The sequence below is a fragment of the Uloborus diversus genome, chromosome 1, assembly GCF_026930045.1.
Source record: "Uloborus diversus isolate 005 chromosome 1, Udiv.v.3.1, whole genome shotgun sequence".
In the NCBI taxonomy this organism is placed as follows: Eukaryota; Metazoa; Arthropoda; class Arachnida; order Araneae; family Uloboridae; genus Uloborus; species Uloborus diversus.
In genome coordinates this window covers 26,707,263-26,723,783 of record NC_072731.1, presented here as the reverse complement: position 1 = coordinate 26,723,783, position 16,521 = coordinate 26,707,263, and the positions used below count along the sequence as shown (strand labels likewise).

The 16,521-nt window shown below is 34.9% G+C and overlaps 1 protein-coding gene across 2 annotated transcripts in view; it reads right to left on the bottom strand.

Annotated features, from left to right (window-relative positions):
• The window catches only part of LOC129228497 (protein kinase C, brain isozyme-like), a 240,001-nt gene extending 229,478 nt beyond the window's left edge, over window positions 1–10,523 (bottom strand). For both annotated transcript variants that reach the window (XM_054863185.1, XM_054863179.1), the window contains exon 1: window positions 10,339–10,523. In XM_054863185.1, the coding sequence (XP_054719160.1) occupies window positions 10,339–10,505 (167 nt within the window). In that variant the 5' untranslated portion in view covers window positions 10,506–10,523. The remainder of the gene's footprint in view (window positions 1–10,338) is intronic.
• Window positions 10,524–16,521: the final 5,998 nt, after the last annotated feature.

The following is a 16,521-nucleotide window of genomic DNA, read 5'->3' as shown; positions in this document are numbered from 1 at the left end:
CTACGCATTCTTTTGCAAATAAAGATGAATCAAAATAAAAATTGCTTGCTCGACAAATCGTTGACATTAATGGACAGAGAGGAAAAACGAGAGAGAGAGGGAGAAAAGAGAAACACATCGTCATTTGCTCAATATCGGCTTTTAGTGTAGTTTGTTTTTGATCACTTCCTCAACACCCCCTCCCCCCCCTTTTCATCAAATGCCCTACAGTATAAAAGTTCTACAAAATGGTTTAAAAGAAATGGTGTGGAGATTCAGAAAATAAGAACGAAAGAGTAATATTCTGGCCATTTGGACAATTCATACTTGATTTTCTTAACACGAGACAAAATTGAAGAACTTTTCGAAGAATTTCAAAAACTTAAATAATTTTCAAAGACTCTAGAACAGTTGAAATCATTTAAAGCGCTTTATTTGCACTTTTCAGAAGTTGATTGCACAGTTTTACAAAATGATTACAACTTTGTAAGACGCACCCGTTTTAAATTAAAAATAAATGTACGGGAGGCTCCGGCAATAAGAGACAAAAGGGGTAATAAGAAACAAAAAAAAAAAAAAAATTAAATAAATAAATAAAATAAAATTTATACTAATATTCCAAATAACTTGAAACAAATACCTCATATGAACTGAATTAAATGGACTCTTCTTGATTTTTTAGGTGATTATTTAACTTAAATATTTTAGTTAAAAAATGTTTAAAAATTTCAATAAATTCTTGTCTTCAATAACCCCATGTAGGGTAGTAAGAGACTAAGGCTGCAACTCTCCACATATAGCAAGGTAAAATCATGTGGTGTAATGAGAACCATCTTGAAAGAATTCTGAATCCGCCAATATTTATAATTTTTGATATTTTCATCCGTTAAAAAAATATTTTTTCTCAAAAATTAATGTTTACAAATGCGTTTGGGAAATTCATTTCTTGTAATACTAAGTCCTAAATAATATATTATTAGACTTAATGATAGTTCTAAATGATTTACATAAAGAAGGGATTGACCAAAAATATCAATAAATTTTTTTAGGTGGCCATCAAATATTTTAAAAGTTTTCTAAGGTATAGTCAAAAATATGTAAAAAAAACGTCTTTAACGAGTACAAGTTATATTAGGTATTTTTTCTAGTCCCTAAGTATAAATGAACTTAGGCTATTTATTATCTATTGAAGTAGTAGTGACTTACAGACATTTTACGCCCCATGAAATCATACATTTACAACACCTAAATATGGTCTACTCTGATGAGTAAAGCTGATTTTAGATTTAGGCTACGTTGAAAAAGAACTATTTTATGAATTTTCTTAATTTAAACTAACCATCAAACTCATTGTATTTTACCTAAAACAAACAAATTTGTTAGTATGGAGTAATAAGAGACACATGTCTCTTATTACCCCCACAAAAAATAAAAATGGGGTAATAAGAGACTGGCCCACAACCTGTAAATAAAGAAGCCATTCAGGATTTCAAAAAATAGTACATCAATACTCATAGTCTTGGTCAGAAGTTTACACATTAATAACTCCCAAACAACTCACCTACAAAATAAAAAAAAAATAAAAACGTTTAAAAAAGTCACGAACTTTTAAGGTAAGTTCAAAGTGAAGGTTTTTTTCATTGTATGAAAAAAAATCAAAACATGTTATAAACTTTTAAATAAGTGTATTGCAGTAAGGTATACACATGGAAGTTTATATTAGATATTTTTAAAATTGTAAAATTGTCTATGCATAATTTTCGTGATTTTTCGACTGCGTCTCTTACTACCCCGGTCTCCCCTAACGAAATATTTCTCAAAACAAACATTTTTTTTTTCGATCACAAGTAGTGTAGAAAATAAAATAGAGCAGAGTAAGAGTTTTTTTTTTTTTTTTTTTTTTTTTTCAAGCTTAAGATATTAACAGTATGCAGTAGAAGTAAAATAAAAACAAGCAGTAACAAAAGAACTTCCAAAATACTGAATTCGGTATTAAATAAATGGCAAGACATGGAACATATCAGTTACAAAACTTTATCTTGAAAAATATGCTACAAAAATGCGAGAACCATGTTTTTTGCATTTTTTACTCAGGATGTATCAAGGAGCTGAATTTGGCACATTTTGGTAACCAAATACTAGCCTAATCGGAAACTAGGGGCTCGGCCCTTGGGGAGACCCCGGCTCAAAATCGGTGCAGTGTAAGCTTTATAAGAGTTTTAGGGGGAGGAGGGCAGTGGTATGCACAGGGGGGGAGAAGGGACACCTGTTGGCCCGGGCTCGAGCTTGAAGAGAACCCAATATTTTTAAAACTAGGGGTGAAAATAGGGGTAAACAATATAGAGGGGGCCGAAAAAGTCATTTGTGACGGACCCCAAAATTTCTTTGCACGCCCCAGGAGAAGGGCAAGTCTACCAAACTGACAAGGGGCCTGTCTTGGCCCTGGACGGCCCTGAATTGAATTGGGAAAGAGAGCAGGAAGTCCTAATTAAGGGTCTAAATTTCAAGTATGCTTTGCAGCTAATGAGATCTAGAATTGCTTTTTCTGTATTTCTTCAAGTTTTCACTCGTTTAATAGTTACTAAGTTAAGAATATAAAAAAAATTGTTATTTTCTTTCTCTGACATTAGAAATTAAAAAAAAAAAAAACTTCTGTTTTACGGTACAAAACATTTCGGGTTTCGGAGGGGGGGAGCGGGCCAGTCCGATCCCCTCCCCTTCCTCTGGATACGGCCCTGGATCTCATACAAAGAATGAGGAGACATCTTTGAATTATTTCTAATGAAACTTGTACAAAACAGACGACTTGTTCAAAGTGTCCACATGAAAATTCGATGCCCAGGACTTCAGGTTGGAAAATGTGTTTCATCATAGATAAAGACCGAGCCCTGTTATTTCAAAATGCCCTCTCCGTAAATTTCCTGACGTGAAGGTACTTGCACTTCAAATGGCAATCATGTTGCGAAGCAGAGCATTTGTAACCATAGGGGAATTCCACAAAACTGGATTGCTTAAGGTTGTTTTCAGTGTCTTACTCCCTACACTTTCTACGAATTGCTGTCGAACCATTTCCTTCCGTTTTCAACCAGAGCTACCGAATCGGACGGAAAATGACCGGCTCCCCACTCCGACTTCATCTTTATTACCCAAACATCAGTCCGACTCTGACTCTTATTCCGAAGCCATGTCAAGGTTAAGGACTCGGAGCAAAAATAAAACAGACCTTCAACTAAAAACTTTATGAACGTCATGTTTACAGAAAAAAAAATGTGAAAATTTTTTTACGGACGGAAAATGACCGGCTCCCGACTCCGACTTCACCTTTATTACCCAAAAATCAGTCCGACTCCGACTCTTATTCCGAAGCCTTGTCAGGGTTAAGGACTCGGAGCAAAAATAGAACAGACCCTTCAACTGAAAACTTTATGAACGTCATGTTAACAGAAAAAAATGTGAAAAGTTTCTTAGGCGACCCCCCCCCCCCCCGCTGCACTTTTTTCTATAGTGTCGCTCCTCCCGAGCGACACTACAAATTATCACCCATGTGGACGCGGACATTCATGCTACAAATGTCACTGTGTATACACACATTAATTGAAAAAGGTTTTCAAGGGAAAGGGTTTTATTTGACAGCGGATGTCTTTATTAATTGACTAGAAAGTCGTCCGTCAAGGTCTGACGGGTGAAAATTGCTTCTACTCTTCTACATTTTAACGAAGCAATTGTCTGTTTGGTGATATTTCGATAGTTGAAATTTTAACCGTAACTCGTGTGGATTGACCCTTAACTCCAGTAAATAGCGTTTATTGTTGACCACTTTTTCGGTTCTTCATTCCCCTGAAATGACACTGTCTTACCAGTAATACAGTTAAGTTACCGGATGCAGTTCAGCCTTGTCAAATTAAAGCATTATCCTGCCATGTCAAATGTTAACAAAAAATGTTATCAAATTATCATGTCGTGGCGCGAGTTTCATTGTTGATGACGTCAGGAGCGTCACTCGATCATTCGCTATTATACGGGTGTTCTGTTTTAACCTGCGAGGCCTCTATTTTTGCAACTTTAGACCTAGATGCATATACTTCCCAGTGCAAAAATGTTCAAAATCAGATGCGGAGTTAAAGTATTGAAAGTTTAAAGCAAAACTAAAAATGAGACAAAAAATACAAAATTAAAATTATTATACTGGCCTTAGGTCCCCTAACTCATATTTAGAGAAATAATCTCCATTAAAAACTATTACTGACGCAAAAAACTTAACATTTGTGCCACCAAACCTCAAGGAGATATTCCAGTTCAAAAATTTTAAGGGACCATACATGATAAGATTGGAACTTATCACCCTTTCAGAAGAACGAATGATTTTCAAAGTAAAAAAAACGTATTTATATTTTTCATTGCTATTCAAAAATTCATACAAATGTTATGCCATGATACTCAAAAACTCATTGCAAAACTTCGAACAATTTGAAAAACCACACTCTACACACATATACTTTTAAACACTTTTAACTGCTGTACTTTCCCTCAAAAGGTGTTAGTGACGGCGAGTGTAAAATCGTGTAAGTCACAAAACGTTGCGTTTCATATCTCGGTGAATATTAGTCGCACTAACTTCTAACTTTTTGTGTTGGAATTGTTTTTCAATGGGGATTATTTCCCTAAATATAAGTTAGGGGACCTGGGGTTCGCATAAAAAGTTAAATTTTGTATTTTTTTTACTCTTTTTTTTTTAATTTTAAATTTTCAGCATCTTTAACTGTGCATCTGAATTTGGACATTTTTGCAATTGGAAGTATGCACCTAGGACTAGGATGCAAAAATAGAGGTCTTGAAGGTTAAAACGGAATACTCTGTATATATGAGGATTACAAAGATTTTTCAGGCGTCAAAATATAATATTTTTTGATGTCACTTCTTCTCACGAAGTTTATTGAATACTAGCTACGTCACCTGGCTTTGCACGATCCACCTCGAAAATAAAAGTTATATCAAGTGACGCGTGTTCAACAACCAAGCTTGAAAAAATAAAAAAAAAATCAGTAAAATTTTGCGGCAGATTTCGGAAAAATAACCAAAAAGTAAACATTTTAAATCCTCCGATTACAGGAGAAGCCTTTAAAACAAAACCCAGAATTTTATTTGCTCATATTCGAGACAAAAATGGCAACAGATCTTTCACAAAGTCTTAGCCATTCTGATCCGTTTGCGCCAAGAGAGCAACAGAGCTTAAATTTTTGGAATAGGGAAAATTCTCAAATTGCCGAATGAAACTTCAATTTTTATTGAATATAAACTGGAGATGCTACTTTTGCAGTAATACCATTATCTTTATATTTTTAACTAGTAGTACCCGCACGGCTTTGCCCGTAATAGAAAAAATTAAATGATCTTTTGGTTCGCCTGTATATTTACAAATAATGTACGGTGAATTTTCTCGCCAATTGGCTTGTACCCATGTTACGGTTCTACATTATGATAATTTCGTATCTCGCCAATTGGATTGTGCCCATGTTACGGTTCCACGTTATGATAATTTCGTAATTTACCCGTCCATCTTATGATAATTTTGTTCTTAAAATTGGAATAGAAAAAGAACCACATCGAATTTTTGAAAATCGCTTCGAGGTGCACACCCCCATGCTACAAACTAACTTTGTACCAAATTTCATGAAAATCGGCCGAACGGTTTAGGCGCTATGCACGTCACAGAGATTCGGACAGAGATCCTGACAGACGGAGAGACTTTCAGTTTTATTTTCAGTAAAGAAAAAAATACGAACACGCACACATCGCCCATACCTACATCTATTATGGTCATGGAAAAAAGCCCCGGCTATGTATTAGCTTATTTGCCGAATCGTCAGACAAAATGTGCCGAATAAGGAACAGTGTCCTACCGTGACCTTCTATCGGGGCGCCTATAATTCGCAAAAAATAATTATAAAATTATGTAAAGCCCAAGTAGTAAATTCTTTAATTATTTTCATTTTAGGCTCCACTTTATTTTAGGCCAAATATAACTGACTAAATTTTATCTAACAAAACTCAAATCTCATGTTTTCTTCATTTCAACTGAATATTCTAGCAAAACAAAGGGTAACCTGTTTCTATAGTTTTGGAAGAGTTAATACCAAATGTCACTGAATTTGATGTTCCAAACGTAAGAATTTGTTTTACAGGCCAGTGAGGTTTTTTCCCTTTTTTCTTTCCGCAAATGAAAAAAAAAATCTTTCGCATCGAAGACGGTCAAACACAAGTAAAACTTTTTTTTCCAACCGGCTGAGCGTTTTCCTCTCTTCTTTACAAAATAAAAATAAATGAATCAATAAAAGTGTAAATAAAACGTGACTTGGTGCTAAAGAACTTACAAAAGTATTTAAATATTAAGAATAAGATAAGTACTTGTTGTAATAATTATACTATATATAAGTAATAAACATTGTTGAAAAATCATAGAAACCTACGAAAATTAATCACATAACTCACGCAATAGATGTCGTACAGAAAATTATTATCATTATGGTGTTTTCTGTTTTCTTTTTTGAGTAAAGAATTTTATTTTTAATGTGGACGGTCAAAAATCTGTATGGATTGGTCACATTTTTCTGTGGCCTGGTGCCAGTCAGCCATACTACCAGTTTAGAATCGCTATACACAGGCCCGGATCTACGTACCCGCAGACCCTGCAGCGCAGGGGGGGGGGGGGGGCACGCCACTAAAAGGGCCCGCAGCCCTTAGTGGCATAGAAATACAGTAGACAGTTAGGGCCTTATGATTTTTTGCCATGGGGGTCCAAACTTTATAGATCCGGACCTGGCTGTACTGGCCATTTTCTTTAGAGCAGAAATCTATAAATTATTTATGCCTGCATTCAAATATAAATGCACAAAAAAGGATTCAATTCATATATCACGAAAATCGCTGTCAATGAGACTGAATACCATTCCGCCACTGCAGTCATAGCAAACCTGACTATCAATCAAAGGCGCCCATATGCAAAATTTTAAGGGGGGCTCTAAATTTTCCCCCGTGGTTTAGCAGAATATTTTCCCTGTGGAAACAGATTTCACTACAGATTAGAGATATTAAATTTTTACATTTTTAATAATTTATACATTAATGTCTGGAAAATAAATTTTTATACATTTTTGCAAAGGAAAACGCACTAGGAGCAAGGAAATTCTCATTTCTAAGGGGGGGTTTGAGTCCCCCCTTGCCCCCCTATATGGGCGCCATTGCTATCAATCACCACCTTTCTCGCCTTCGCGATAGGATTTCAATTGCGAATTATGTGTTTTTAACATTACGTGACACAGAAAAATGAAAAAAGAAAAGAAAAAAAAAGGAAAAATTAATTTGAATTTTGACATTTTGAACTCAAATTATGTTTTTCGCAATCACAAGTGTGTGCATGTAGGCGTGTGTGTTTGTGTGTGGGGGTATGTGTATTTGTGTGTAAGAGGTATGTGTGTGTGTGTAGGCATGTGCGTTTGTGTCTGTGTGCTGGCATAAGTGTGAGGGTAGTTGTGTGTATGAATGTGTGTGTGGGGGGTATGTGTATGTGTGTGTAGGCATATGTGTTTGTGTCTGTGTGCAGGCATGAATGTGTGGGTAGTTGTATGAATGTATGTGTATGTTTTTGTGTGTGTATGTGAAGGTGTCTGTATGTATGTGTGTGTATGTGTATGTGTGTAGGTGTATGTGTGTGTGTAGGTGTATGTGTGTAGGTGTATGTGTTTGTGAGTGTATGTGTGTGTAGGACATGGATGCAACCTAGAGACGGCTTTCGCTATAGGAGCAGCATCGTGAGGAGCCGGTCGACGGTGATGGTGCGGAGGGTGGTGGTGGGAAAATAAAATGATAGGACGACAAAAACAGTCAAATGAAAGCAATAAGCAATCGCGATTGCTCAAAAAAATGGACAAAATTTTGCTAGAGCTGGTTTTGCCTTAACTTACGCTTTACTTAAGATTTTGATGAATTATGTACGCAATTACTTTCATTGAAGAAACACTGAGGCACGAATTAGACTTACGTTATTTATCCCAAAGTATTTTGAGATGTCAAAAACACTTGGTAATGATTTCATTAAACAAATATGACTCGTTAAAGTAAAACAATTGATTTAATAATATCTAAACAATGAACACACAAACTGCTTGTGCTAAATGATCTTTCGTAAACAGGTATACAAAGTAAAACAAATATAATTATGTTCTGAAAATTTTGACATTTGTGCTTTTTTTTTTATAATTATTAGTTTTTGTTTCTATATTGGAAAATGAAATAAATAAATGAACCATAAAAGTGGGGAGAGGGCGCCCCCCCCCCCCGAATCGCCGCCACTTATTGGTAGTCATAGTCAGCAAAAACTAAAATTTAACTTCCACTCAATTTGAATTTTCCCCCACTGCTACAAAAAATCGTTCAGAAAAGTGATTTCATAATGTAATTTCAATGATAAATGAATTCTCACCAGTAAAAATCTTTTTTTTTGATTATGACTCATTTTTTCGAAAATCAAACATAAATAATGTCGTGAAACACTGTGCACAAAACACCGATGCTAAATAAACACCGACTACAGCACATGGATAGTAAAAACATCGATGGTGAGAAATCGATATCGTATCTCTCAACCTATTTAGTCAAAGTTCAACACAAAACGTTACGTGAGGTCGGATTTGCACTTGCAATTTGGAGTTAAAGGGAAGCATGATTGGTCAGTCCAACAACCTTTTTGCGTGACTTAAACGTCAATTCGGAAATATTTAAGATATCTTGGTTTAATCAAACATTAACATTGATTTGATGTCAGAAATGCATGCAGTATTTTTCAAGTTATATCTGATAAATAATATCATGTTTATGTTCGAAAAGTCTCAACAAATAACCAAAAATAAATGTAACGTAACTGAGGAGGGTAATAAATCTTCTTTTCTTTCCCTACTCAAAGCTGTATAAAAAAGCATTCGGGTTTTTTTTTCTCCTCATAACGCTGCAAAGAAAAAATACCTATTTAAATAAAAACAATTATAAAAAAAAAATTTACGGTATAGTCAAAAAATTGAAATAATTGGGATCATAAGTACTTCGAATTATTCGGATTTTTGAAAGAAAAAAAAATACCGTGTATAAAAATAATATGCCAGTTAATCAAATAAATTGGTTATACAATATGTATGTACACCACATAACGCTGCAATATGTTTACATATTTTGACAAAAAATTAACCCTCCTTATTTACTGAACAAAAATAACTATGTGGTAAATATTCATGGGAGCGCTTTCGGATTTTTGACGTTTCGGACATATGACATTCGGACTTATAGTTTCCGGCCGTTAACGTTTAAATTGTTGATGTTCGGGTTTTCGACAAGTTTTATAGATCAAATATAAAAAACGTATAGCATACAAATTTGACATAAAATTAGCAATATGATATTGAAAATCAGACATTTTAACTGCCGAAAACATTGGCGATTTAAATGTCTGGCAATGCCAAAATCATTTATAAGCTATGCATACGTATATAAATGCTTTGCAATATCATTTTACTCATATTCACTACAGAAGCCGGAGTTTTCTCCTGGGGGAGGGGTTGGTCATAACAATCTTTTTCTTAGGAGGAAGGTGGGATCATAACAGAAAGCATTAGATTGCGATAATATAATGCTATAGGTTTGACAATACGGCAGAAAACCAATGGCCACATTTGATATTCACATATGAAAGTAGTATACACAGCATTCAAGTAAACATTATTTTTTGATATATTTTGTTTCTTTTGTACTTACTTTTCGTATAACTGAAAATTAGATTTTTTTTTTTCATTTGTAAGATAAAACACTAGTTTAAAACGGAAAGTAAATGGATCAAGCACCAAAAAATATCAAATCATAGGATATGCGTTTTGTTAATTCCTTTTTACATCGATATTATATATATATATAAAAAATATTTATTTCTGACAATATGAGATAATTTTTAACCATTTCACTATTTCGAGTACAAAAACTATTTTGCTACTAAAATAAATCTGCAATCTTAAGATCGGAGAATTATAACACAAAACGCAGACGTCAAATGCCACATTCATGCAGATCAACAAAAATATTCAACCCTATATTTACTTTTTCCGGAAATCATTTATGCAAAAAAAAAGAAGAAGAAACTGTTCCTTTAATTCAGGATGCTGTATTTATCGCGTCTCGTTCGCGCGAGCGAATGCAGCAGCAGCAGTGACAAGAAAAAAAACAAGGCAAAAGCACTACCGAGATTTCCTGCGCTCGCAGTTATAACACACACAACACAAACATGCAGAGATCGCCGCATTTGAAAATTCCAAAACTCACCAGATGAAATCTTTGCAGTGGGAACAGAAGGTCGGTTGCTTGAAGAACCTGGGGATGAATTTGTGGTTCTTGATCACCGACACATTCTTCTTTTTTAGCGCCCCTTTTCGAACGCGGCCCAGTTGGAAGTAGCCAAGAGTTGGAACTTCGGTCGTATCGTCTGCCATCTTGTTCGGCCGACGACAATCGCCCACTGACTCTGTTTCGCTGCGGCAGAGGATTCGTCCTTCCGTTTTCCGATGCCCGTCGCCAACGCGTCTCGCTCCCGTCGCCAAAGTCGGAAAAGGGTTTGCCGATTGCGCTTCGGACTGCCACTTGTCGCGAAGATTGCTAAACAAGGGTTCTCAACCAGACCCGTCATTTCGAATTTTTCCAGGGGGGGGGGCAGGCCCGACGAGAGGCCATGTCAGCCTAGTCGGAAACTAGGGGCCCCCCCCCGGGCTTTGGGGGGGGAGGCTAGGAGACATCGACGTAAAGAAAAAATAAAGAAAAAAAAGAAGGAAAAAGAAAAAAAAATAGAAAGGAAGAAAAAGGGAGAAAAAAAAACCCCTCTGAATAAGGAAAACATAAAGAATAAAGTTTTCTTTTAGCCTGAGGAAAAAAAAGAAAAAGCTCTGAATAAGGAAAAATTAAAGAATAAAATTTTCTTTTAGCTTGAGTCTTCGGAAATAAACAAATGTTCTGTTCTCACTAATGATAGGGAGGGTGAAAGTGTGTTTTGAAATAAAAGTTGATTTTTCCGTGCGTGCAATCTTTTGTTTATGTACATGTGTAATAGATTTGTCCCCTCCCCTCCCCTCCCCCAAAAAACAACGATTATTAGAAATCACGAGAGCGTGTTGAATTGAGAATTGGAATAGTATTACTGACGTCTGGGGCATCTTGATATCCTTGGGGTCCCGTCTCAATGTATTTTGTTTCCACATCCCTGTCTATCACTCAAAAATAAACTGCAATGCTTTAAAAAATGAAATTTTCATAACTTAACTTTGATCGTGAATAAAAGAAAGCAAGATCAAGGATTCTTCAAAGGATTGTCTGTAAAAATACATTTTATTTTAAAGCTAAGTTGGTTTAGTTTTTCCTCTTACATGATAAACGAAGATTAATTATTGATAAAATTAAAATACTATCAGTACATCAAACACTTCTATTTTAAGATTGATTGACAAATAGACCTCCTAAAGGACATTGCGACGGGCAAGTATCGGAGTTATAGCACTGGAGAACAAACTTTCAAGAAACTTGAATTAAAAAGTGAGGAAGGTTGCTTGGAAATAAGTTCAATACTGTGAATGTGCATAGTTTCAATGCATGAAAATTTGGTTTTGACGTGTGAATTTTTGTGTCGTTTTTTTTTTTTTTTTTTTTTTTTGAATAGCAAGTAGTATTCGTGAGTTAAATTTACGATTGTTTGTAAAATGTACTCTTTTGTATTTACTGTTGCGGCACTTAAAGTAAAGTCTTGTTTTTAAGTAGCAGTTTCGATTTTATCCCTTTTTCTTCTTTCTTTTTTTTCTTTTCTTTTTTCTGTTTTTCTGGGGGGGGGGGGGGCACCACCGTAACAAAGCGGTTAAAGTTTACTAATAAGATAATAATTTGTAACTATCCAATCCGAAAAAACTGCAAGTAAAAAAAGCAAATAAATAATCAAATCACCAAGTTTTGATTAATCGTCTATAAATATTAACAAGTAAGACAAAACGAAATCAGTAAAAATAGCACTATATTTATGCATGTAGCAGCGATCGAATAAATTTCATTGGCCACGCAGCGAAGGATCACGTGGCTCACTATCTATACCAATCGCAAAAAGAATAGATTTTGACAATGTCAGATACTGATCAACGTGACCACAACAAGCAATCTTGATTATTGAATCAAGAATCAAGTGAAAATCTTTCCAACCCAAAGAATAAACTATTTTATTGAAATATTTAAGTGCAATAAGAATAAAATGAAAATCCATGCTTCTGCTGAAGAACAACAGCCACGACAACAGCGTTGTATGAGCCAAGCGCAACAGTTTTTCTTTTCATTAAAAATATGGTCACTTTTATTGCAATAAACGAACCTAATATTTCTGTCACTCTGCCACAGTCATTCCGTTCCAACATATAAATTTAAACTAATCAACCCAATTAGGGATTGCAATACCGGACCAAAAATTCAATACCGGTATTCGGTACTTCAAAAACGTGACACCGGAATACCGGTATTAGTAATAATATTTGAAATTTCTCAAAAAATGCTTGGAAACATATTATTCGTTGCCACATTTCATAATTTTGTACAAAAATTATATTATTTATGAAACCCTATTGTGAACAAATATAAAATGAAAGAACTAATGTAGTAAAAAAATAATAATTGTAAAAAACGTAATGCATTCAGTGAATTTTCTCTAAGCTTGGAACTCATTTTAGTGCTTTTCGAAGTTTCAATAATTAAAACTTCGAATAGTGGCAACCCTATGATTAGATCACTTTTGCTTGGGCAACCCTATACCATCGGTTTTGTAATATTTTTAACTACATTTTTTATATAACAATTTTTGGAAACTCAAAGATGGTAAATTACTCATTTTTTGGACACCTTTTAGCCCTGAACAACCTTGATTAGGGACACGAAAAAGGTAGGTAACCATACTTAAGCGTTTTATTTCCATCTTTTACTCTCCATTTATGATAACAATGTTCTGAAACTCGATGAGGGTAGGTCAAGCCTAGTGGGATCTTAGACTACTAGTATTAGAGCTGAATGCTTCCTTAGTTGCGACTAATGAAACCGAAATGCACCCAAATCTGTTTTTGTGCGATGCATAGTGACCGCATAAGAAAATAGCAAAAAAAAAAAAGAAAAATTAATTTGAATTTTGACATCTTGAATTTAAATTATGTTTTTCGCAATCACGAGTGTGTGTTTGTGTGGGGGGTGTATGTGTTTGTGTGTAGTTGGTATTATGTGTATGTGTGTGTAGGCATATGCGTTTGTGTCTGTGTGCAGGCATGAATGTGTGGGTAGTTGTGTGTATGTGTGTAGGTGTATGTGTGTGTATGTGTTTGTGTGTGTATGTGCATGCGTGTGTGTGTGGTTGTGCATGTATGCGCGTGTGTGCAGGATATGGATGCAACCTGGAGACGGCTTTCGCTAGAGGAGCTGCATCGTGAGGAGACGATCGACGGTGATGCTGCAGAGGGTGGCGGGGGGAAAATAAAATCATAGGACATCAAAACAGTCAAATGAAAGCAATAAGCAATCGTGATTGCTCAAAAAAAAAGAAAAGAAAAAAGATGCCCAAAAGCTATAAAAAGTTGTTTCTGCAACACAGTTGAAAAATACATTTTTTTTTTTTTAATGCGGTGGATAGGGACCGCATAAAAAAAGTTTCGCTTAGTAAATAACCCGAAAACTTGCGAAATACCTAGGAATTGCTTCTATAAGCGAATTCAAGACATCGCAGCTACTCGGAATCTCGCCACAAGTTTTATAATATCATTTATAAGATACACATGAGAGCATTTCTAAAAATTTCACTCGCATATGTTCTTATTTTGCACATACAAAACAATTCAAAACGTATAACCGTTATCCTTCGTAGTCTGACAACACGCGAACTTTCTTATGGTAAACTGGTTCAAAAGCACTTTCGTCCTTCGTCAATAAAGTCCCAAATTAAAATTTTCATATACCGCACAAAAAAAAAAAAAAAAAAAAAAAGAGCAAAAAAAAAAAAAAAAAAAGAGCAAAAAAAGTATCGCACAGTAAAATACCGCACACAGAGATAAGTTTTTAAACTTCATACGCTCATCAAGAACACAGAACTATGAAGCAATATGCATTTTTACATCATTATAGTCCAAGAGCCCAGGGCCGCCAGACCTAACTTATTTTCTAAGTAACAAAATGTGTAGGACAGAATAGAGTTAGCATGTACTTAGAACCTACGCGTGAGTATTAACTTGGACCGAGGGCCAATTTGCAGGCACTGGGTACTGAATGTACGCAAAAACAGTGATAACCTTACCTATTTTCTGAGTCTCAATTTTTACATTATGATACTCAGGGAACTATTCCAAAACATTTTGTTAGCTGCCAGACCAATCGTAAGGACCAAACATCCCGCCAGATACAATTAAAACGTCGCTGTGGTACGAAAGCGACGTCATTATTCTTGCGCTTAAGCACTGAAAAATATCGTTTGCTTTCAAAAAGCAATATTGTTAAAGCAGAAAACCTAGTAAAAAGAACACGAAATAGGATTTCTGTGAAACCACGATTTTACGCAAAAACAGTGATAACCTTACTTATTTTTTTAGTCTTAATTTTTATATTATAATACTCAGGGAACTATTCCAATACATTTTGTAAGCTGCTAGACCAATCGTATTCGGAGGACGTAAAATCGGGGTTTCACTGAAATCCTATTTCATGTTTTTTTTTTTTTTTGGAGGGGGGGGGGGTGTTTGGCCCATACGATTGGGCTGGCAGCTTACAAAATGTATTGAAATTGTTCCATGGGTATAATATAAAAAAAATTAAGATTCAGAGAATAAGTAAAGTTGTGCCACTTATTTGCGAGCTTTTGGTTGAAAATATTCTGCAAAACTTACGTAAAAATCAGCACTCAGAAAATATCTCAAGTTATCATTGTTTTTGGGTGCATTCAGTAACCAGTAACTGCAAATTGGCCCTCGGTCTAAGTTAGCAGGCATGGCTGGGGGACCTGATGAAAAAAAGTGAAATGTGGGGAAAACGTAGATTCGGGGGACGTAAAATCGGGGTTTCACTGAAATCCTATTTCATGTTCTTTTTACTGGGTTTTCTGCTTTAACAATATTGCTTTTTGAAATCAGACGATATTTTTCAGTGCTTAATTGTAAGAATGATAACGTCGCACTCGTACTCACAGCGATGTTTTTTTGTGTCTGGCGGGATGTTTGGCCCACGATTGGGCTGGCGGCTTACAAAATGTTTTGGAATAGTTCCCTGAGTATCATAATATAAAAATTGAGACTTGGAAAATAAGTAAGGTTATCACTGTTTTTGCGTACATTCAGTACCCAGTACCTGCAAATTGGCCCTCGGTCCAAGTTAATAGACACGTGTATGTTCAAAGTACATGTTAACTCTATTCTGTACTACATATTTTCATTTATTTCATAGGTTAAGCTTAACACACAGGGTGTTCCGTTTTAACCTGCAAGACAGCAACCGTTAGTCCTGGATGCATACTTCCAACTGCAAAAATGTTCAAAATCAGATGCCGAGTTAAGATGTTGAAATTTTGAAGAAAAAATAAAAAAGAGTTAAAAAATACAAAATGTAACTTTTGTATACGGACCCTAGGTCCCCTTACTTATATTTAGGGAAATTTCTCCATTAAAAATTATTTCAACTGAAAAAGTTTAACATTAATACGGTCAATATTCACCGAGCTTTATGAAACGCAGCGTTTTATGACTTACACCACTTTACAATCGCCATCAATAACACCTTTTGGGAGGAAATATAGCAGTTAACAAGGGTTTGAAATGATATTTGTGCATATAGTGTAATTTTTCAAATTGTTCGAGGTTTTTTAGTGTTTTTGCGTATTATAGCATAACATTTGCATTTATTTTGGAATAGCAATGAAAAATATAAATAGTTAGTTTTTTTAACTTCAACAACCTGATATTCCTCTGAAAGAGCGATAAGTTCCAATCTCATCTTTTGTATGGTCTCTTATAACTTTTTAAACTCGAATACCTCCCTGATTTTTGGTCTCACAAGTGTCAAATGTTTTGTGTAAGTAACAGTTTTCAATGGAGATTATTTCCCTAAACATAAGTTAGGGGACCTAGAGCCCATATAAAAAGTTAAATAATGTATTTTCTGGCTCATTTCTATTTTCGCTTCAAACTTTCAATATCTTAACTTTGCATCTGTTTTTGAACATTTTTGCAACGGTTGTGAAATTAGATTTCTTGCAAGTTAAAACGGGAAACCCTGTATATCCTTCATCTAAAATAATTTAATCTTCATTTATAAAGCAGATATCAGTTAAATAATAGTTTACTAATCATTTACTGTTTTTAAAGTAAACTGAATAAAATGCAGCTCAGTTTAAATTTGATATAGCATATCGATTGAATTAAAGCAAGATTGTAATCCTATAATATTTGAAATCAAATCATAGAA